The following is a 23,892-nucleotide window of genomic DNA, read 5'->3' on the forward strand; positions in this document are numbered from 1 at the left end:
CATAGACACACACACAACAACTAAAACCTGTTAATTCGCCAACACATGTCAATGTATTCCCCAACACATCCAGCCACAAACATGTTTCCCTACTGTGCATCACCCTCCAAATAAGCACACAGATGCACCAACGTCTTGTATACCCCATCCTAGCACTCATTCCAATATCCACACACACCAGACATACACAGACACACACACACACACACACACACATCACAACACAGCACGTTCTTGTCAATTTCATGGCAATAATCTTGGAGTCTAAGACACATCCACCGAACAGTAAAGCACTGCAGCCTCAGCCACCCTCACTAGGCAATGGAGTCACTCTCTGGATCTGCACACAGCACATATCTCCACCAGCCCAGGACAGCGTCCATCTCCAGCACACACAGCAAACATCTAACACAGAGAATGCTCTGGCCATCACCATGACGGCCTTTTCCCTGCAGTGAAGGGACTTGAAACCTGCTCTCATTGCTCCACCCAATGTAGTTCCCTGTTGAGCCTGGGCACTTTCTGAGAAGCAACTCAGAGGGACAGCCCAAAGCCTTCTACTTGGCGTGGCCCGTGTAAAGTGGCCTCCTGGTTCAGCCCTTGGTGCCAGGAGTCCAGACAACAAAGAACTCAGTGGCCCCTCCTCTGGAAGGCTTCCCAGATGAGAGAGAACTTGCCCTCCTAGTTTACACCTCAGAGGACGGTGCTGACTGAGGGGGAGGATTAGAAGGCCTCTCTTTGCTTTCTCTTCATCTATCAGTGAGGAATTTCCCCCTTCTCTTCTGGAAAAGGAGGCAGGCAGGAGGCAGCCGACTTCTGAGGCAGGCCTGGCTGAGCCGCAGTGCCCCTCTGTCCACCTCCTGCTCCCAGGCTCCCTGCCACACTGGCCAAAGAGAACATGGCAAAGCTGTACCGCCCACCTGCCCGCACCACTGGATGGCAAAGAAGACAAGTCTTGGCAACAGCGGGTGCGTAAGAGGGGCGCTGGGCCCTGGGTTGGGCTACAATCCTATGCCCTCATCCTCTTGGGAAATACTGTGCCATTTAGGGCACCAAGACTTGCCTCCAAGATACTTGGGAGTGGACAGACTTGAGCTGGACAGCAGGGGTGGGAGGGTGGAGGGTGACTATAACCACTGCCTTGGGGTCCCTGAAGTTGGAGTGTGGAGCCTCTGAGGAGGATCCCAGGGAATCTTTGGCGGGGCAAGCAAGACCCAGGAGAGTGCAGTGATGGTGGCCTCCCAGATCCTGTTCTGAGGGGCCAGTATGGGGGTAGAGATGGGGCTGGGACACAGGGCTCTGCCTCCTATGGCACTCACACCATTCCCAGAGGGACCCAGATATGGGACTAAAAGGTCACAGCCAGACATGGGTTCAAATCCCAGCTCTGGAACTTTCTGGCCTTATAGTTCAATTCAGCCTCCCTGTGCTTCATATCTGAAAAGACTCTACAGACTCAGAAGGGCAAATCTCAGGGCAGCCTTCTAGAGAACATTTGGCTCTGTCGGCCGGGGGAAACTGGGCCCAGATTGGGGTGCAGAGGAGCGCCCCCACAGGCTAGAAGCTAGGCTTGCCATGCCTAACTCCAGGGTGCTGCCTGCAGGGAGCGGAAGCTTCCTGCTGTCTTTTCAGAGCTAAGAGCAGCTAAGAGAAAGCACTTGCTGGCTGCTCACCATGTTCCTACAGGAGCCAGGCCATGGAGGAGGAGGGAAAACAAAGTTACCCACCCGGGAAGGCCATCCAGACTCGGCCACCCACAGCTGTGCGGGGCACAACTGTGCCCTGAGCATTTCTGATGAGTCCATGCAGCATAACAACCTGTCCTAGGGAGCAGGGACTCGTTTTCCCTCATACGCCCCAGGACACCCAGAGGACACAAAGGAAGCTCTTGTGGGTTGGCTATAGTAATGGGCACATTCACTTCTGGGCTAAAGAGGCTTGGACAAGGGGAAGGGCCCTGGGGAAGGAGCCAAGGAACTAGCTCTCCCCTGTAGAACTAAACTTCACTCAACCCCAAGTGCTGTCACAGCACTAGCCCTCTGAAATTCTCAGGATGGGAGGTACACAGTCTCATCACACACACACACACACACACACACACACACACACACACACACACACACACGCCTCCCCCCGGGGGTTCCTGAACAGGAGGGCCCTCACTGTGGAAGTTGCTGGCAGAGTCCATGGCTGTGACATTTGGGACGTGGCCTGTTCTCAGGCTCCAAGTCTCCTCCCTCTGAATCTCTGTGGAATAGCTCATTTAATTCTCAGCTGGCGGGATTGGTGACCCAGTTGCTCTTCCCATCGCAGGTGACCTCGGCTTGAAATGAGCCATCCAATACCCAGGCCATGGGGAGGGGTGCAGGAATGGACATAATAACACAAGAAAGATGGAATAATATAAAAAAGGAGACCATAACAGGGTCTCTGGAAAAGAGTGATCCTGTTTGATGGGGTAGAGGTATGAGACCTGAACCGTGGCAGCCTTCTTGCCATTATGTGGCGTGTGGGGGGGGGGGGGGGGGAGAGTTTTTGATGATCCCTCTGAGTTGCTAAATCACTGAGAATTCAGACCAAATGAGATAGCCAGAAACTTGAAAAATGAAATCTTTGTGTTTAGAGCTGGAGTTAAAGTCAGATCACTGGAATCCTCTGCTGACAACAAAATATGCCAGAAAAGTAGGCAAGGACTGAACTTCTTTGCCAGGGCTGCATGTGAAGGAAGGAAGCTGCCTGAGCAGAATAATACCCCATTGAGCAGAGCTTCCAAACCATCCTCCAGGGATGAGAGTCGGGTAAGGCCCACGGCCCCACTGGGAATGGCTCTGCTGGGGACACAGGTGAGTGATGGCCGCACTCAGACCATGTCCCCAAGGTCTGTCCTTCAGTACAGCATTGTACGGGATACAACAGTGATCCCAACCAGCGATCATGGAACCCAGCTTTCTCTTCCTCACCCCTTGGTTTTTGTCTTGTGCGGAAGTAACAGTGAGCCACGGTGACGACACCCTTCCTTCTGTCAGCACTGTGGTGCTGTGAACTTGTGAGAAAAGCCAAGGCACCATGGAAACCAAAGCACAGAGAGGCCAAGAAAGCCCTAGTAGGAGCAGGGAGCACTCTGCCATGATCACTGAGCACTCTGCCCTCGGCGACCCGGCGAGAGGAGAGGCAACTCTCAGCGGCATGTTGTGTGGGACCCTGGACAGTGGATCTGGGCTCAGCTCATGTCCCAACCCCCAGAAAGAAGCATGACACTATCTATCTGTAACACCTGTGACCTCTGCAGGTGACAGTGGGCGGTGCTGTGTCCACATCATCCCCACTGCCCCCAGAGAGCAGGTCTGATGGTGCGAGGACAAAGTTAGTTGGGGTTAACAGACCTAGCCAGGTCCTCCTTCCCGGCATGGTCTGCACGGCCCATTTGGTCCTGCTGGTTCTGCCTCTCCCTGGTAGGATCTCAGTCAGACAACAGGGTAGTCGGGCCCACGAGGGAGCTGGCATGTGTCCTGTACTTCCCAGAGGAGGGAGTGGGAGAGACTGCCTACCCTGACCCACCCTGCTGCCCTTACCCAGGGATGACCCCCGGTGAGCTCCCCTTCTACTCCGTTCCAGGCCCCGGGAGGCCTCCAAAGCCCCAGCTGGACTCTCCCCCTGGGCTTCTTCTGCAAGTAGGAAAGTGACTGAACTCAGACTCACAGCCAGAGAGAAAGGATCACCAGTCATGTGGCTGGGCTGGAGTGTTCCACTTCCCACAAGAAACCAGATGCTATGGAGGGAAAGTTACCTGCCAATAAAGTGGGTGTCTTAAGGGATCAAGAAGGTTGCTTCACCCTTTGGGTACCAATGTAAGCACTTAGACACTTGCCCCTGGGTTAGATCGTGGGGTAGGCATGGTGGATTCCGATTCCTTATTCTGTCCAGGTCCCCAGACTTTGATCCACTGGGCTCTGAATGTGTCTACACATCTCTGTGTCCAGGGATCCAACCCGTTTCTCAGGGCTCAGAATCGACTTTATATACATTTTAACTTTGAATGAGTAAATAAGAGAATAAATGACTGAGCAAATGAGTGAACTTATGAATGAACAAATGAAAATCAGGGTGGGTTGGTGATATGGGTACTGGCTGCAATGTAACCATAGAAGCAACTTTTTGGTGGTTCAAACTCCACCCCTGGAAGCAACAGACCCTGGACACAGCACTCTGTGGATGAGAGAAATCCACAGAACAAGACCAAAGGCCATGGCTTGGAGTTAAGTTCATGGAAATCATTGTGCAGATGGTTAGAAAGATTTAGATCGGAAATTAAAACACACACACATACATGAAGAGAGAGGGAAAGAGAGAGGGAGAGGGAGAGGGAGAGAGAGAGAGAGAGAGAGAGAGAGAGAGAGAGAGAGAGAGAGAGAGAGAGAGCTCATTATGCTTGGTGGCATAGGATTGGCTAAATCATTTTACAGAAGTAGGTTTGTGTTTTGGCTTCTCTGCATTGCTCATATTTTCTCTAAAGGCCATACTATTTGTGTGAAGCTTTTTCAGAAGGCAAAGGACAGTGCATGGGTTAGTTTTCTGGCCCATTCCAGAAAAAGTTTGCCAATCCCGTTGATATCCAAGACAAAAAAAAATCTATGACAAAAAGCTGAGTAAAAACCTTGTCACAGGCCTGAGGAGACAGCTCAGAGGGTCAGCATACACCTGAGGTCACTGACACTGAGGGCCTCCCCCAAGCACTGCTGGGACTAAGCATCACACTGTGAGTCCTGCACCTTTGGGACCATCTTTAGGAGTGGCCCTGAGCAGTATTGGTGAGGCCCACAGCCCTAAGGAACTAGGCACAGTACAATCCTTCTCGTGGAATGCACCTAGCGGTGCATTACGGGAATGAAAGGTGTCTCTGAGCTGTCCCCAAAGGTTCTCTCTGATCAGTGCTAGATGTGGCTCATTAAAATTTGTGTTTCCTGATCTACTATTTCTAAATGTCCAAGATGACAAGGATACTTTAGAATAAAAAAATAAGAACAGTGATGTTGAACACGAAGACTTGCATAAAGGGTTCTGGGAGGAGTGTGCCCAAGGGTGTCCTGGGAGCCAGGCCCAGAGGAAGGGCCCACAGCACCGCACCCTGTGGCAGGACAGCTCACATCACATGTGACTGTGCTGAAGGAAGCTTCCATTTTTCAGGGGGAAAAAAATCACTTAAAAATCATAAAACACCCTTGGGCTGGAGCAATAGCACAGCGGGTAGGCCTTGCACGTGGCCGACCTGAGTTTGATTCCCAGCATCCCATATGGTCCCCTGAGCACCGCCAGGAGTAATTCCTGAGTGCAGAGCCAGGAATAACCCCTGTGCATTGCCGGGTGTAACCCCCCAAAAAAAGCAAAAAAAAAAAAAATCGTAAAACACCCTGTCTTGGTCAAATTTAACAAAATACATTGAGAACTAAGGAGAAATAGGTCTCAGCCCTGGTGTCATGCCCTGGAGCACTGTACTCATTTCACATCAACCCAACAAATAACTACTCACTAGAGACCTTCCAAGTCCCTCTCAAGAGGACTGAAGGCAACAAGGGAGGCTGCCAGTCAGGGATGGGCCAGGGGTGATGGCCAAAGGTGGTGGCCAGTGGTGACAGGCCAGGGGTGATGGCCAGGGATGATGGGCCAGGCCAGGGATGAAGCAGGGGTGATGGCCCAAGGGCAGATGGCCCAGGAGTGACGGGCAAGGAGTGACTGGCCCGGGGATGAGCCAGGGGTGATGGGCCAGCAGTGATGGGTCAGGGAGGATGGGCCAGGGGTAGCAGGCCAGGGGGGGCCTGGGGTGATGGCCAGGGGTCATGGGTCAGTAGTGACAGGCCCTCGTCTGAGAGGGAACTTGGCTATCATAAGGAGAAGAGAGCACAGATGGGGCCTGCCTCAACAGCAATGGTTTTGGATCTGAAGTCAAGCCAGATGCCCCCATTCTAGCCCACCAGGAGCCCACTGGGGAGGGGAGCCAACCACCAAGGACAGCCTGGAGTGGTTCCCAAAGGTGTGCTTCCTTCTGAGAGCTCTGCCCAACCCCCACTGAGTCCTACTGCTGGTGTGGGCCCAGCCCTGGGATGCCTCTCCCCCACCTGGCATGGTGGACAGCTTGTGCTGTGCCTCCTGCTTCTCTCAGACAGAGGCCACATGTCAAAACCCCACAAGCCACGGAGATGGGTCCACCAGGTAGGCAGTCCCCAGACCACTCACCCTCGGAAGAAAATGAAAACAAAACAAAACAAAACAAAAAACAAAAACCCTGTGCCCAGAAATGGGCCCAGCCCAGCCGCCGCCTGTACTGGGCACATCCCCTGCACCCGCCAGGGCCCACCCATCTGCTCCAGCTGGGGAGTGTTCAGACACGCATTGTTTGGGGGCTCCGCTGTCTTTTTTTTCTTTTTTATAGATGGGGATCAGGGAAAGGATGGCAGCAAATCTCCGCGCTTAGCTTGCCTGTTTGTCTCAAGCCAAGCTGCCGTCTCCTGCACGTTCTGCAGGACTCGTGGCGTCCATCCTGCTAACAAGCCCTCTTCTCAAACGCGCAGCAGCAGAGATGACCCCTTGCGGTCTTGGCTAACTCGCCACCAGCTAAGCCACGACAGATCGGGGGCTTAGGTGCAAACGAGGAAGCAAGATGCCGTTATGGAAGAAGCGGATGGAAGGCCAGTCCTTTAAGGCCAGGAGCGGCCCTGACAAGCTCACTTAGCCTCTGCCCCAGAAGACGACCAGAGGACCACGGAGGAGATATGCCCTTGGATGGTGTTCTGCCTCTGAGGCTACTTCCCCCACCCCCATTCCCCACCCCTAACCCTGCTCAGGTGCCTCAGCCTCTGCCCAAGAAAAAAAGACCCACAGCTCTGCCCACGCCCCGCTCCCTAAGCTCTTTGGGGAGGGTCCATGGCTTTCCGAGAAGGGCTTTCCAGATGGCGCCTGGCGCAGGCAGTGCCAAACTCCACAGCTTAAGTAAATGTTGCCGTCGCCCCGTCCTGCCAGGAAGAGGCAATGGGGGACCCACGGCTCTTCTCAGCTGCCGCGACGCTAACTCCTGGGGAGATCAGAGGGCCCCCACCACCTGCCCCCGCACTGCTGGAGAGCCCCTCTCCTCGCTGCATCTGCAAGCCTGGCCGAGCCCCCTCCTCCCTCCCGCTGCGCCCGCCCAGCCTGCCAGGGCGGAGAGAGGAGGCTCTCAGATGCCGACAGAGGAGCGAGCGGGAGGCGAGGGGAGGCGAGGGGCCTGGAAAGACAGCAGGCAGGCCCAAGGGTCGCAGATGGCAAAGGTTCCAGCCCAATCAGCACGAATTTGGGACATGTGCACAAATCCAATCTCCTGATCTCTGCAGGTGTTTCTCCACCCCTACCATCAAAGCTTCAACACGGCGCCATGGTTGAAGATGCTGGCTGCTCACTGCTCGGACGGACGGCAGCAAAGGGCGCCCCGCGGGGCCGCTTTCCCGGGATTCCCTCTCCTCACCGACTCAAACAGCTGGACAGTCTCCCGGTATAGGGAGATCTTGTGGGAGCTTGCTGGAGGTTGCCCGGCCCCCACCCTTCTGAGACATCAGGGCCACCTCGCAGAACCTTCTGGAGTGCAGACCTAGGAAGTGGTGGAGGTATGATCCAGTGATGCAGAACCCTTCCCTGTGCTCCCCTCTCAGAAGCTTGCTCCTTCTAGCAAGGGAGGCAGAGGAAGCAGAGTCTGCCGGCGGAAGTATCTGGGCAAGCAGGAGCACCCCAGCTGACCCCAGCGGCAGCCCCCATGTCACTGAGACAGTGACACTGACACACACACACACACACACACACACACACACACACACTAAGGTGGCTCTTGCAAGTTCCTGCTCTGGCCACATCCCCAAGCAGAGACCACCCTGTGGCTGATCGCAAAGCAGACTCACTCCTGCCCCAATCCTCCCAAGGTGGAGGACAGCTCTGCGCCTGGAACCCCCCCTCAAGCGAATGGGAATCACGAGCCAATGCTTCATGCTCTATTTTCAAAATTGACTGCTTAATTCTTTGCCTCATTGTAACCTGTCCTTCGCTAATCTGTGTTTTTCTTATTGCCATTAAATTTAGATTTAAATGAACGCTTCCGTTCCTCTGGTTAACATGCGTACAGAATAGACGCTCTGCAGAGCTTCATGTCCAGGAAGGCAGAGTCCCTGAGACAACTCAGGGGAAATGGGGGAGAGCCTGAAGATGGGGGGAAAGCAGAGAAGGGACTCAAGGGACCCTACAGCCAGAGATCAATCCCCTGGGATGCAAAATAGTGCAGCGTAAACCCAGGGAGTGCAGAGGGAGTCTGATTCAGGGGTGCTTGGGTCCATGTCTTTGGTAGCACCCTCTAAGGTGAAGACCTTCAGACCAAAACGTTGATCGTGCCACAGGCAGTGCTTTGCAAGTGAAATGTAATGACACGTGGAGAGTTAAGGGAAGGCAAAGTACTCCAGTCTAAGGATCCCAAAATTTTCCTTCCAGACAAGTGCAAGGGCAAATGGGCATTTATAAGAAGGAGCTGCTGTAGAGGTTTATGGGGTATAAGCCACTCGCCTTGCACAGGGTCGACTCGGGTTTGATCCTGGGCATCGCATATGGGCCTTGGATTATTGCCAGGAGTGATCCCTGAGCACTCCCAGGTGTGGCCCAAACACCAAAATAAATAAGTATGTAAATACTCCAAAGTTGCTGCTGGTGGCACTCACCAGATCCCTGTCAGGAGGAGGTAGATTGAGAGAAGTCCAAAGGAACGCCATGGGTAGACCCAGGAAGGTCTCCTGGACCTCTGACCTCTGCCATCTGAGCTCCAAGTCAGCATATCTGGTCTGCGGGGACCTCATGCCCACACTTCCATCTCTTCCACCAGACTCTGGGAATACGGTCATATAGGGCAAAGGGATTTGCATGTGGCTTGGGGGTCCTGCCTGAACTTTGAAAAATGCAGCTTTTCCTTTGGGATCCAGCTCCCAATTGGGGGGTGAGGAAGGAACGGGGGTGGGGTGTGCAGAAGCAAGGGAGGCCAGCGGGCAGGGGCAGCCTCCACAAGGAATTTGATTTTGCAAGGAAGCTCAGGCTATTAAGCGCTTAAAAGATTTCTCTGGAAAATCGTAGAATGTTCCCTTATTGTCTCTCCCAAATGTACTAATTTCAAGTTACTAATTTCATCTGTGAAAAAAACGGCATTTGTTTCTTCTGTTTTTCATAAAAATGAAGGGCTCTGTCCATGAGGAAATCACTCACATGCCTTTGATTGGGTTAACAATTTTTAAGTAAATTTGTCAATGGGATTATTGTTTTCCAAAGTTCTGCTCTGTGAAGAGATTAGTTGTCACAATGCCTAGGGGCATCTCAGGTCCTTTTAATTCCCTGCCTGGAGGTGGAAGGTACTTGTGGGGGGTGGGGAGGAGGAGGAGAAAAAACCAGGAGGGAGAAGCCTGATAGGGCAGTTTTCCTGGAATTGCCTGGAAACTTTTACTTTCTGTTTCCTCTACTGATAATGACTGTCTTCGCTCTGCAGCCAACTCCCCTCTTCCCCCTCCCAGCCCCCTGTTGCTGCACGCCATCCCCAAGCTCCAGTATAAAGTTTGGCTTTTGCAGCAGGAAGCAGCTGGGCCAAGCAACCAGCGAATGATAATGACCTCAGAAATCTGCTGTTCGCTCGGCAACAATAGGGTGCTCAGTCTACTGGAAAATTGTGTTCATCAGCTAACTCTGCTCAGTTACTAATTGACATTGCCAAATATTTTAAGAACAATTGGAATGCACAAGCAAAAAAAAAAAAAGAAGATCTTAATCCTCAGACTTAAATTTTTTCCTTTGGCTTCCCCCCACCCCCCACCCCCCCTTCTGGGTGCCTGGCACAGTTTTGTGCGGTATAGGCGGAGGTGATCGCGGGAGGGGGCAGGAAGGAGGAGCCACATGAGAAAAAGAGGTGGAAAAGAAAGAAAATCTATCATATCACTATCCACCCGATGTAAATGCAAGCGAGCCCCAGATAAAGGCCTTTGAAGCTGTGGTCAATGTACGGGACAGAGATCCAGGATTTCAGGAATGCAGCTCAGGCAACAAAAGATGAGCCTGTGGAAGCTTCCAGCCCAGCTGATCAAATAATCCTTGTCCATCTCAAAATATGATAGCTGAAGGAGTAGGGGTTAAAGATATTTTCATCTTTGTGTCTCTCCCTGGCTTCCCATTGATCATGGAACTTAGCCGACTTTATTTAATGAACAGAGGGTCAGCGCATTCAATTACCCCTTTCCCACCATCAACACTTCAATTAGCCCCTCTCCAAAATGATGGGGAACGCGGAAGGTAACTGCCCTGTTGGATATAATGAACAGTATCGTTTCTTAGTACATTAAGTTTTAATTATTCTGAGCGTGATTTCCAAAGCAAAATCTAAAGAAACAGAACTTGAGTTGCCTTCTGACTCAGAGAGAGTTGCATGCAGCATAATCTTACAAGAGGTTTCAGAGAGATGGAGAGACGAATGTTATCAGAGCCTCTGCATGCGAGCCAGCAATGAGGAAGCATCAAAACAGCCACCCTGCTTTCTGAATGTCATAAAAGAGTAAAATTTATAAGCCGCCACTTTCCAAATAGTTTTCCCTTTGCATTGAACACAGAGGCAGAAATGACATGTACTTTGGTGTGAAATTATGATGAAGTCAAATAAACAACAACAACAACAATAAAACAAAGAAAAAAGATGGGGAAGTGATCGGTGTGACGAGTTTTGTCCATTTTCTGTTAGAAAATATGACCTCTCAATTTGTCAAAGGTCCTAGTTTTCGCAGTTGATCTTAAGCTTGGTTCTCAGCAGTTTGGAGAGCCAAAGAACAAACACATTTTCTGGTTCACTGGAATCATTTTCACATGTTCACTGATTCAAACATTCTTTTGCTCACATAACAAACAGCTGCATCCCACATTAGCCTAGCCAGTGACAGTCGCCCATCTCGGCAATAACTGTTTGATTGCAAACTTGACCCCTTCTTCGTCTCGGTCTGAGCGAGACATTTTTAAACAGCCACTCCGTTCCCAATCCTCCTTTGCAAAGAATTACATCAGATAACAAAGGAGTCTCTGCCACTCATTGTAAGCCTTCTTCTGGAGATCTGTTCTAAGAGGCTCTCTGTAAAAAGGTTTTTTATGATGAATTCAGAACTACTATCATGTTAAGAGCAGCGATTTATAAAGAAGAATTCATTGGTTAAGATCTGAAAAAATAGTTTCTCAGGCCCTACTGACCCAGTTTTCAACAAAAAAAGAATCAAGTGATGCAAATTAAGTTTTGAGACATTGTTATGCCGTCTGAGAAATTTGTAAAACCGTGTTTTGCCGTTACTTCTTAATAGAAGCCTTAATAAGTACTTCTTTCTTTACTTAAGGGCTTAAGGATTTTTCCCCCCTCCCCTTCACCTTGCAGGTTTCTCTCTAACAGGTAATAATAAAATACCTATTGTGTCAAGATTTGTATTTAAATGCTTATTTTAATCACACTTTAGACAAGTCCCACTTCTTAGAAATAAGAGAGAAGACTAGTCAGCGTAGGTTATGGGTCCTAATCCCGGGAAAACTTGAATACGGAGGGACATGCTGTTTTGGGCTGCCTAGATGCATACCATCAATTCTGCATCTTGGTCAGAACGTGTTAAAAAGGTCCAATTTGAATATGAAGAAAACAAAGAAGTCAACCAGAAATGAAAGCATCAGTACTCTCCAATGAGAAGATAACCACAACTCAACTTCTATTTCGCCTGTGAGTGCTGTGCTCGGTTGGTACTTTTAAGGAAAATGGGTTTTTTGGTGATTTTTTTTTTCCAACTGGGTATTTAGAGCTATGGAAGCAACAGAGATAGGAATAGCATGAGGCTATCACTTGGCCAGAAGGTGAGAAAAACACGCTAAACACGTCATTAAGAAAGCCGAGCATTTGGTGTGGGAATATTCTGCTGAGACCTTTCCATTTCAGCAGACCCAGGAGGGGGGTTGAAATCTGTCCCTCTGAACTCTAAGCACTCACTCTCAAAACTTCTGAGTGCATGGGCAAGTTCCTCCCTCCAGATTCTCCTCAGAAGAGGGGACCTCTTCCCAGGAGGCCAGAAATGGTCCCCCCACAGCAGGGTGCCCGGCAATTGTTTGGCTCAGCCACCTGACATCCTTTGCCCAGAATTCCCGCCATCCGTCAGTGAACCTGGGAAGCCTTCCTTGACCCGGCCCCTCCAGCCTGGCAGCCCAGTCTGGGTGCCTCTCCCCAGAAATAAATCGCAGACGAGCCCAGGACTCGAGAGTCGACTGTGTTTCATGGGTATTTAAGCAGCGGCATTAAGTGCTATTGGAATCTCTGGAATGTGTGGTTCAGATTTATGTGTCTTAACAATTCTTTACTGGTTTGTAATAAGCCAGCCGACTCACTCTTTCTTTTAATACTAATTTTGTCCTAGAAGAAGGGTATACTGAAGCATGACAATAACAACAAAACTAAACTGGCATCTACTTAATAAACTGTAGCAGGGAATTGCCTCAATATAGAAATACTCATCGAAATGGAGAAAGGAGGCAAAAATCAGAGAGAAGCAACAACTTTTAAAGCATGAGCTTCAATATGTGCTGCCTCCTCTTTACCAGCGGGCCATGCAGAGCCTTGAGGTGCCTCAAACTGTCTTTCATTTTCTAGACTTAATGGCTGATTGCAGAAATCAATGTTGCCATTAGTAACAGGGTATTTGTTATGGCATGATTTCCTCTGTTGTTAGGCTGCAGAATGATTACAGTATTAGCGAGATGCTTTCTTTATAAAGGGCTAGAGATATAACTTTCAATTTACTATCCATTAGGAAGGGGCTTTGGAAATATGGATGGAGGCAACAGCTTACCTGCTACTTGGTAGCGATTTTAATTTAACTGTCTTAGGCTAGTGTTTTTTGGTGGTGGTGGGTTTTTTTTTTTTAAACTGGGCCAGGAAGCTTCAGCATTTCACAGACATTCTGATGACAGATTTTCTGCTTTGCTATTTTAGACCCCAAAGCTGTATCGCCCGTGTAACACAGTACAATTTAAGACATGCAGTCACGCATCTGTGTTTCCAACCTCTGTGCTTTTCCCAGCCACTGGGGGAGATCGGGGAGAGGTGCTGCCAGTCATGGGGACAGGTGGGGGGGGGGGGGGGGGGCGTGTCTAACGCATCATCTGGGAAGGGGATGGGAAATAATGTGGCCTGGAGGAAGGTGCCCAGACAGAGAATGGGGGGCTGGACTTGGGGGTAAAAGATGGGAAGGGCCTTCACTTTAACACACGCAAGACTGGCTAGAGCAGAATACTGTCCTCCGCTAGGGTCCTGAGGCAAAGTGACAGTGACGTGGAGGGTTTCAGGCAAAGAAGGGGATCGGAAGAAGGCTGCCTGTGGGGAAGAAAAGGCCTGACCCTAGCCTCAACCAGTCCAACCAGCCAGCCCTGCCCCACAGAGGAAAGAATGCTCCCTTTGGGCATGACCAGTGCTCAGGGAAGCCAGAGAGTTGCAGGGTCCACCCGTGCCCAGCAGGGCAGGTGGGCAGGGCCCGGTCAGCCTGTCCCCAGCAAGCCACAGTGATCTCGGATCTGAGGACCTGGTGGGCCCTTTCTCCACTGAGGCCTGGGTCCTGGGTCCGAGGGCTCCGAGCCCACTTCCCGCCGACCTACCTGAGGAGGACGGGGAGGAGGGGTGTGGGCTGTCCTCCTGGGCGCTCCCCGTCTGGGAGAGCCCGCCTCCGACCCCACTCTCCTCGGTGACGTTGGAAGAGCCGGGTGTGGTGGAACGGCTCACGGACTGAGACTCCTGGTCACTGCCCGAGCCACGCCTTTCGTCCAGGCCCGCGTGGAGCCCGTCCTCGTCACCCTTGCGGTCCCGCTTGTGCACGCGGGAGTGTACGACCACCTGGTGGTAGGTGCGGAACACGCGGCCGCAGTCTGGGCACTCGGTGGGCTTCTCCTTCATGCTCCCGGGCCCCTGCAGGTTGTACTCGAGTGCCTGGTTCAGCCCATGTGACAAAAACTCCCGACTGCCTTCTAAAGGGTCGAGCTTACTTGGCAGGTCTCTCTGATTGCCCACTTTAGTGCTGTGAACCAAATCAGCAGGCATTTTCTGCTTGGAGCCATCTGCTCCCACTAACACGTACTCCCGCTTCTCCTTATCAAACATAACTCCGGCGCTTGCCAAAGTGTCGTCGTGGTTGCGCTGTAGCTGATGCTCTTTAGACAAGAAGCCATGTTCCATGGCCATGCCCCTGGCCATCAGCTGCCAAGCCTGGTAGCTGTTCACGGGGTCCATCTCGGCGGCTTTGGCAGCCGCCTGCAACCGCTCGATGCAGCTGGATTTCAGGGGGGGCACGAGGTTGAGGCAGCCCAGGAGGGAGTGCTTGTCGCCCTCGGGGACGCCGTGGGCCATGCCGGAGATGGGGGACAGCAGCTTCCCCAGGACCTCCTTCTCTTTCATGGGCAGCTCCCCTTTGCTGTACAGCTGGCTGGGCTCGCTCAGGCTGGCTTTGTCGGGGGCCATGAAGCCGCTCTGCAGGCAGGAGAGGTACCTGGAGTAGAGGTTGGCGTGGGCCTCCTGGGACATGCCGCCCATGGGCACGGGCACCTCGGCGTCGCTGGGAGACTTGTTCTTCACCGACAGCTTGTTGAGGTGCACCTTCATGTGGTTCTTGAGGAACCAGGGCTCTTTGAAGCGGCGGCCGCAGATTTGGCAGCAGTGCTCGAAGGAGTCTTTGTGTTTCCGCATGTGGCCCTTCAGGAACCAGGCCTGGCTGAACACCTGCCCGCAGACCTCGCAGCGGAACTCGTTGGCCGACTGCTCGCCGCCGCTGTTGGGGCCCTGGCCCTGGGCCGACTCGGCGGTGATGTGCGCCTTCTCCACGTGGCTGATGAGCTCCTCCTCCTGCGAGGCGGCGAAGTCGCACAGCGTGCACTTGTAGGGCTTGTGCAGGATGCGGATGTGGCGCTCCAGCTCCTCCCGCTTCTTGAACTTGCCCTTGCAGAAGGTGCAGCGGAAGCCCGCGGCGGGGGCCACGGCGTCCTCCTGCACGCTGGCCGGCTTGGGCGAGGGCACGGGATTGGCCACGTCAGGCACGCTGTGGTTGGCGGGCAGCGCCAGGTTGCAGGCGGCCAGCGGGGCCTGCTGCGCGTGCGGCGGGGGCTTCAGGTCAGGCCGGGGCTGCAGCAGGCTGCTCTTCATCTGCTTGTCCCGCAGGATGGCCCGCTCCTCCAGCTCGTGCAGCAGGCGGTTCTCCTCGCGCACCCGCCCGCGGCCTTTGCCCAGGTTGCCCAGTTTGTGGGTCCGCAGGTGGATCTTGAGGTTCCCCTTCTGCGCCGCCCGGTGGTCGCAGTAGGGGCACTTGAAGGGCTTCTCGCCCGTGTGCGTGCGCATGTGCAGAGAGAGGATGCTGTTGAAGCGGAAACGCTTGCCGCACAGCGGGCACGGGTACTTGCGGTTTTTGCGGGCATCGTCCTCGATGTCGCTCATCTGCGACATGATGCCCAGGTTCTGCCCGTTGAGGAACTGCTGCAGATCCACGCGCCCGTTGAGGCTGGTGTCCACGTCGCGGCCCAGCTGGTTGGCCAGGAGCGCCATCTGACTGCCCATGGGCTGGCTGCTCATGGGCACGTGGGCCTTCTCGTCCAGCGGCGCCGTGGTCTTCTCCTCGGGGTTGGGCCGCGGGTGCAGCTCCGGGAAGGCATGGCTGAGCTGGGAGGTGATCTGGTGCAACTTCTGACTCATGGCATACTGGCCGTTGAGGACCGGGCCGCTCAGGTGGGGCTCAGCTTCCGGCGCCGCCGAGGACACTCCAAGGCACAGACTGGCTTCTTCCATCCCTGCGAAAGAAAGAGAGAGTTCAGAGCCGGGCCTGGGACTGTGGGGCAGCCAGTCCACAAGCGTCAGCTGGCGGGGAATTTGCATTTCATGCCTTACCTACACACAATAATGCTCAGGAATTATAGTCAAAAACAATAATAAAAAAATGAATTATTAAATGCCAATTATGCAATATGGCATTGCTCTTCCGATTTGTTTTGGCGATAGATCATCTTCCTTGTATTTTCTATTTACAGACTGCAATTATTCATTCGCATTTAAATTATTAATGTTTTACCACATTCAACACCTAATAACAAATCAAGGGTCTACGTGGTAAACTTTTTCTCTTGTCCCCTTTTTGCACCTGCACCTGTTGGTTCATTTCAAAGTGTGCCTTCCAGCAGAATGGCTTCAGGTGCAAGACCACGCAGACTCACTCGGAACTTCAGTTTTAGTTACTCTATTCAACATATTCGCCAGTCTGAGATGAAAGAGATTATTTTATGATTTGGCCAAAAAAAAAAATAGAAAAAAAAAAGAAAGAAACCAATGGCATGATATTTACTAGTACATAATAAAACAAGATAATGTTTTGGGAAAAAATAAAGTAAAGGACAGGCTTTAGAACAATAAAAGGGATTTTGCTTTAGTCAACAAAAAGTGCAGTAATATCTCATTAAGCTGATTAGTATGCTGCTTAGAAACAGTACTAGGTGCTGTAACACATGATTATAATCATAAAAATCCTTCAGTGTTTGCAAGGAAGCATTAACGAGGTATATTAAATTTTAAGGAGACTGCGAGTAGCGGCTTTGCAAACCTCAGAGATTAAGATTTAACCCTTATGTTACGAAACACTGTTATTTTGTCATTTGGCAACTGTGCCTGTTAAAAGAAGTATAAATTATCTCATGCTGGAATCTCAGTGGATCACTGAGACCAGTCCGATTTCGGTGGGGTAAAGAACCTCGTCCACAGAACGCGCTCCCCCTTCCACCCGCCTGGCTTGGTATCTGAGGCAGGACTTTGATTGGGCTTAAAGAGATCTTTTATAGAACTAGATAAAAACCAATTAAAATCCAGGGAGGATGCCATAGGAAGTCTCCACCAAGTTTGAGTGTTTTTAATAACTTTCCCAATATACAGTAATGAGTACAAATTGTACCTGCACTATGTGTTTTGCAGAAAATTAGAACTCAAAGCTGTTTGTTAAACACCACCACTCAAAGCCGGTCTGCATAATTGTCTTTAATAGCCCTCTCTACCCCCTCTCCAGCCTGTATAGAACAGCCAGGCAGTCATGGGGGGAGCGGGGGCAGGCGCAGGGACAAGGGAAAGGAGCATGTGGAGAGCTTGGCTTTTGAGAGGCAACGAACCCACATCTGGGATCCTTCCGTTTCCAGATCAGCCTTCCACCTGAAGGATTCCAGACCCCTTTCCTGCTATTGGAGCATGCCCTGAACGTCTGTCCTCTTTGTAACCCAGAATTTGGGTGTGCTAGCCAGTCAGGTGGTCCTGAGTGGTGCTTAACCTCAGCTGGGACTGAGCCTAAGTTAAGCTATTCTCCAGGGACCTCTGGAAGCAGGGCACCATTGTAGGGGCAGCACATTCTAACCTGGTGGGACCTGCTGACGGCTGGGCCTCCCACCAGGCCCACTGTGTCTGGGGTCTCCAACGGGAGCCCAGGCCTCCTTGGCAAGAGGAGGCAACTGTGCGTCCATCTGCAAGGGAGAGAAGGAAACAGACAGGGAGGTCTGTTTGCCGGAGAGAAACTTCCTCCGTGTAGGAAGGCTGGGTCTGAGAATGATGACAACAATAACTGAACACACACACACACACACACACACACACACACACACACACACACACACACACAGAGGAGACAGGGGTTCACTTGCAGCAAAAGCAAACATCCAATTTGCCACCTCTCCTTTTTTCTGCTGGCAATCTACACATGAAATAGAAAAAAGCAAACATATAGGCCCATTTTAGAGGATGGTCAGAAAATTTCTCATGGAGAGTCTTGCATTCATTCAACAAACTTACTGAATTCCCACCATATGACAGGCTCTGTCCTTGAAAACATACCGGTAGACAAGACCAGCCAGCCCCAGCACCCACAGCACCCACTGAGCAGCAGGGAGGAGAGGCCTAATATGTGGAAGTGCTTGGGCAGGACTGAAGCCTGGAGCCTGATACCCCAGGAGGGACCCCAGCAGCTCCTAGGGCCACTGTCCTGAGCGGTTTTCCTTCAAGCCCCATCCAGCTGCTTTGGCTTCTCTCCTGCGCAGACACAGATCATGACCCTAAAGTCACCTGGGAGAGTTCAGAATTCCACCCACCAGCTCTGGGGAAGTTTGGGATGTCCAAACCAAAATGGCTGGCTCCCTTCCAAAGACTGCCCAGTTGGCCAGCTCTGAGGACATGAATCCAGGAAGAAAAGCTATTTTCAGGTTGTTGCTGATGAGCTAATGCCAATTCAGTAGGAGGCAGGAGAGACTGAAGATGCAATACACCCAGTCTGTGAATCAGAAGAGAAGAGGGGTATGGAGTAAAATATCACCCCCCACTTCTAACCCCTTCATGCTTGTCAAATAATGAATACTTTTTTGAATATGGAATTCTTTGATTATGTTCCAATATTTTTTTATCAGAATCAATAAAGCTTTTTAAAAGGTATTTTAATCCATTGGTCTCCAGGTACCATTGTTGAAACTTAAATTGAGGAGAGATGGAATGTTCTAGAACATCATCCTTGCACAGATGGCTTTTTCTCATGTCAGTCTGAACTCATATAGCCTCATAATAAACCTCTTTGCATCCCTTGTCTGAAGCCAATATGCCCCAACCTCTCTCTATATCTTAGTTAGAGGGGAAAAAAAAGAACAAAAACTTATTGCTTTACATGGGAACAGGAAGATGTCTGCTTTGGTCATAAATGTATCCCAGGGGCCTAGTGGAGAGGTGACACATTCATTCTAGGTTCAGAATTTTTAGACTGGATGGATCCATGGATGTACAGTCCTATAAATACACAGCCCACAAAAGGCCAGCCAGGTAGAAGAAACACTCTTGGAAGCATCCACAAACAACATCTGTCAGTCAGAAGGGTCTCTGGTTATCAACCAGACACCCAGAAACACAGAAGCTACCAAGGAAGATCTGTGCCCACCACAAGCTCTTTTGCAGTCTGTGCCCGTGTTGACCTTGTCGGGCCTGGAACATCACCGATGCTCCAGACACTGGACGCCAGAAGTAGAGACAAGCAGCATGTCAGAAGTAGACGATAGCTCTGGGGACCTCTGAACGCTCTATGAGAGCCAGCACCCCACAATCCCAATAGCAGGTGCAGAATACCGCGATGGGTCCTAACCCATGCCAGCGCTTAGGCTCAGAGCAAGTAAGGGAAACAGGAATTCTTGGAAAGAGCCTGGGGTAATTGGTGTGCTGTCCCCGGGCCAGCGCAGCCGAGGCAGGACAAGCTGGCCCCAGGCCCGGCCTGGGACTCGCAGAAACCTGGGTCAGCCCCAATTTCTCTCGCCTTGACACTTCACCCATTTGCACGCATTCATCCCTTTTCTCATTCATTCAGAAAATTCTTGTCAGGGATCTTCTATTCACCTGCCCTCAAGGGTCTCTGGACTCAAGGACCAGTGCAGACCAGGTCAGGAATCACAGACAAGCAAAGAAAAGGCTCCTAGTGTCTGAAGCCAAAGCTCTTGAGGAACGGGAAGCCACTGCAGCCCTGATACACGAGTACACTTGTGTGCAAATGTACACACACACACACACACACACACACACACACACACCACATACACCAGTCAAACATGCTGATTTTGGGGAATGGGGAGGATGGTTCTTTAGACTCCTATAAACATGTAAGGGCACAAGCTGGAGTCTAGGGGCGCTACTAGGGGACTGGCTAGGGATAGTTCTCAGGGCTGGGGGCAGAGCTGAGGGTGGGGCCATTTGCAGCATCCCATACTGAGGATCTGAAGAACTGGATGTGGCTCCTTTTGTTGACCCTGGGGAGCAAATCTTTCACCTTGGGGTGGACCTATTCCCTCACACATTACATGGAGAACATCTGCCAGGGTCTCAACTGTAGGACAGCACCATGTCCTGACAAACAAGACAGACATACAACCCTGCTCCAGTGGTCACCTAATTGCCTAGAGCTCTTTACCCGAACTGCCCATCCCTCTCTCCCAACCTTGACTCTAGTACCAGTCGGGGGGTCTTCATGAAGAAGCCAGGAGTCAGCATGGGGAAGGGCACAGATCTGGGCTAAGGGAATTACATGGCGGGATCCTACCAAAGTGTCTAGTCTGTCACTCATCACTCCCTCTCACGGAGGTGAGAAAGCCTTGGCATCACCCAAAGCAAGTAGACAAACCATGAAACACTAAATCTGGCCCCTGATCTTCAGCTCATGACCTGATCCCCCCCACCCAAGCATGACAGGATGAAGATCCACTACCCTTGCTGGTCTGAAGGAAGGTACCAAAGCACAAGGAATACACTTCATGTGGAGAGGTATCCAAGTGTCCTTCAACACTGGCTCCTGAGAGGCATGCTGAATTCAGTGCACTGACCCTCCAGCTCTCATCCAACACCATTATTCCACTGTAGGTCTGAACTCTGGGTCTACAGGCCATCACCGACCAGTATTCAATATAATCATCAGTCAGGAGGCAGAACTAGGCTGGGGTGGGAATTCTGACCACCATGACATTCCTCTCCTATGCAAGGGCATGCCTGGCCCTCCTCTGAATGCAGGCAGGACCTGCCATGGATGCACTGGAGGCTGGATTCCCTCTTCTCGAGTCCTGCAATTTCAAGTCTTATGATGAAGGCATCCTCACCAAAGGAAACCCGCCATGAGCTGCAGGGAGGAGCAGAATGCATCTGTCCCTACATCCTCATCATTCAGGTATACTGCGCCATTCAGCTCTCTAAGATGGTGCTAATGGTTATTTTGATTTTGCATTTTTGCCTTCAAGACTATTTCCTGTGATATCAATGACAAAAGTTTTCACTTAACTCTTCCAATAGAGAACCTAATTGTATCTTTCACTCAGAATGAAATTTAAAACTATCAGGACACAAGAACTGCCAGCTGCTAGGAGTCTAAATAAATTTTACACAAAACACAGTTTCATTTTGCTAGCACAGAAAAAAAAAGTAATCTTATGAATAGTCCAAAAAATATAGATCTTGCCAGTAAGTTGCATGAAAGAGTTTTATCCTTATGCCATGAAAAAGAATACTTGGGGAATAAAATGACTTTCAAAATAACCATTTCAACTGGATTTTTGAAAATCAAATATTGTTGTCTAGTGAAGCACAACTAAATATTCACTTTTCTACCAGAGTGAGTAAAGGTACTGCCCTGGAGGCCTCACAGGAGTCCCACAGCATCCAGTGGTGGAGGAAAAAGCGGGCTTTGGGCTTTGAGCTGGGGCCCCAAACATCCTAAACATTATGAGCTTCCCCCCAAACCCTGTTGCCACGTGTTGTTCTGGGAATAGAGAGACCCCCTCATCCTTCCCTGCAGCCCACCTTGCTTCCTTCCACTGCAGGGATGCAGTTCTGGGAAGCTGTACCTAGAGTACAATGTCTTCTTATTAAATACTATTTTTCCAATTGTAGCTCAAACTGTTTAACCAAGGTTGTTATAAGCATAATGCACTCCTGTTCTGAAATACAGAACACCAGACTACTGAACCTTTTCAGGGTCATTAAACAGCTGTAAACATTATTACAAAAATAAACCAGAGATTTCATGCTTACATTTTGGCCTAGAGCTTGCTATGCTGAGCAAGTACATTTTTTCATCTCTTACAATCAACACTGGTGACATTTGGGCATCCAAACAAATTACATCACAAACATTACTGAGGTGGGCAGGATTCTGAGTGGTTTATTTGCCAGATGATTAATAGATAAGCAGGAGGGCAATGCCGGTGCCCTGCTCCATTCTGACTGACGTTTGGGCTCTGAAACCGGACCTGAAACAGTTAAATCCTTGTTGAATTTATTAATGAAAACATACAAACATGTATCCAAATCAAACTGTGGAAGGTGGCAACTACGCAGCCAGGACAGTATAACTGGAGAGTATGGTCAAACTCCTATGCTTCTCTCAAGGATGGAATGTTGACCCAACTGCCTTGAAGAGCAAGAGGACTCAGGAGCTGATTTCACGTACACCCTCATGGGCCCCCAGGGCAGCTTCTGTGAGGGCAGAATAAGAGTCACAGAACTTGAGAAAGGAAAAATACTGAAAGATTGCTTTGAAGACTTAAGATGACATCACTGTTATTAAAGACTAGAAGTTTCTTCCCAGCATAGCTTGTTGGGCTTTAGGGTCTGGGCTGAAACTGGAACCTAGAACCGAAAACAAATAATGAGGCACAGGTGAAGTCCTCCTAGTCAAGATGCCAGGGCTGAGTTCACTGGTGCCATCCGGAGGCAAGCCAATAGTTACTGCACAAGGGATTTGAAATCCTCTATGAACTTGTCGGTCAGAGCAAGTTCTCAAAGACCACAGATAACAACAGCATCATCATCTCTTATATCTTCAAAAATGACACCACTCTCATCCGTATCATAGTCATCATCAGCATCGACACCAGTAACAGCATCCTTTTGGGAATTCCAGGAGCCAACACTGCTCAAACTTCACCATCATGATCTCCATCCTCCTTGCACAACTGTGGGCACCAGAAAATTTCCACATCAACAGGGAGGACGCCAAGGCTCAGATGCCTTAATTCTCGTGAGAATCTGCCAGCTGGAATCTGGTCTGCAGAAGCAGGGAGGTCTACTCTCTGATGACCAAACCACCTTCAGTAGGTGGCGGGAGGGTTGGGAATGCCAGCAGACACCAATGCCCACATGTTAAATGTAGGAGTGGTTAGAGGCCACAGGTCAAGGCAAGATCAGTGGAGGACAAGGAGAGGGAGACCTCACCAGCCCACATGCAGGAAGTGGAAATAAGCAGGCATCCTAACCCCTAGGACAGGCTCAGGGGAAGGATGTGTTGGGGACCATGACCAGACTGTCACTACCTGGTTGGCAGAGGTCAACCAAAAATCAATTGCTATCATCTTGGTTTTTTTAACACCCAAAAGGGCTGGCATCTCCTTCCGCATTCTCCTTCCTGTGTCAGGTGGGGGTGCCTCCAAAGATGGGAAGAGAAGGCCACCTGGAGTGCATGAGGACCTGCCACTCTCACCTCTACCACGGCAAGGTATGACCACAATCTTCTGCCACAACCTCCACTATTTCTCTTTAAAATGGACTAATTTTTGGTCTTACAAAGCTTGTCAGGGTTTTGAGAAGGTAAATGGACCGTGGGAGAGAACTCCTGGCATCTAAGTCATGAAGGCTGAACCTGTGTAATAACCTTTGCAGCAGAGTTTTCTAGATCTGCAAACTACTTTAATCTAGGTAAGATTACCAAGTAAGTAAACAAGTAAGTAAGGCAAACCCAATGTACATGAAAGTGATTAGTAAAACCTCCCATTGTCAAATAAATAAAATAAAATAAAACCTCCCATTGTCAACTGAATGGGCACACAGAGTTTGTAAAGTGGGGTTCTGAATTCAACTGCATTTCTTGGTGCCACATATGGGAAGATTCGGAGGTCTGCAAGCAAGACTAGGCCCTTGGCTTTGTAGGTTGACTCAGGAAGGGGTAGAGAGATAGAATCACAGAACATGGGGCAGAACGCTGAAACAGCAGCATCTTTGATGTGCACAGTGAGGGGTGGGAGGACAGAGGGAAAGGCAGGGAGAATCATGGCTGGCCGAGCCTAGAGGTCCCTGGACAGAGAAGAACAAGTATGAGACAGAGGGATCATTATGGGCAGAAGATCAAGCACGGAATGTTACAGGTACACAGGGAAGTGGTGCTGTAGGCAAAGACTTGAATATGAATCCCAACAGTGTTGACTTTATATGAGAGGCAAAACAGTGACCAAAGAAACTCAAGGTTGGGGAGCAGAGCAGGGCACTTGCCTTGCATACGG

General features: G+C 50.5%; 1 protein-coding gene across 9 annotated transcripts in view; it reads right to left on the reverse strand.

Annotated features, from left to right (window-relative positions):
• The window catches only part of ZNF536 (zinc finger protein 536), a 440,212-nt gene that overhangs the window by 217,900 nt on the left and 198,420 nt on the right, over nucleotides 1-23,892 (reverse strand). For all 9 annotated transcript variants that reach the window (XM_056135847.1, XM_056135842.1, XM_056135849.1 and 6 more), the window contains one exon: nucleotides 13,699-15,870. In XM_056135847.1, the coding sequence (XP_055991822.1) occupies nucleotides 13,699-15,868 (2,170 nt within the window). In that variant the 5' untranslated portion in view covers nucleotides 15,869-15,870. The remainder of the gene's footprint in view (nucleotides 1-13,698; nucleotides 15,871-23,892) is intronic.

Source organism: Sorex fumeus, unplaced genomic scaffold, assembly GCF_029834395.1.
Source record: "Sorex fumeus unplaced genomic scaffold, SorFum_2.1 ptg000122l, whole genome shotgun sequence".
Taxonomy (NCBI): Eukaryota; Metazoa; Chordata; class Mammalia; order Eulipotyphla; family Soricidae; genus Sorex; species Sorex fumeus.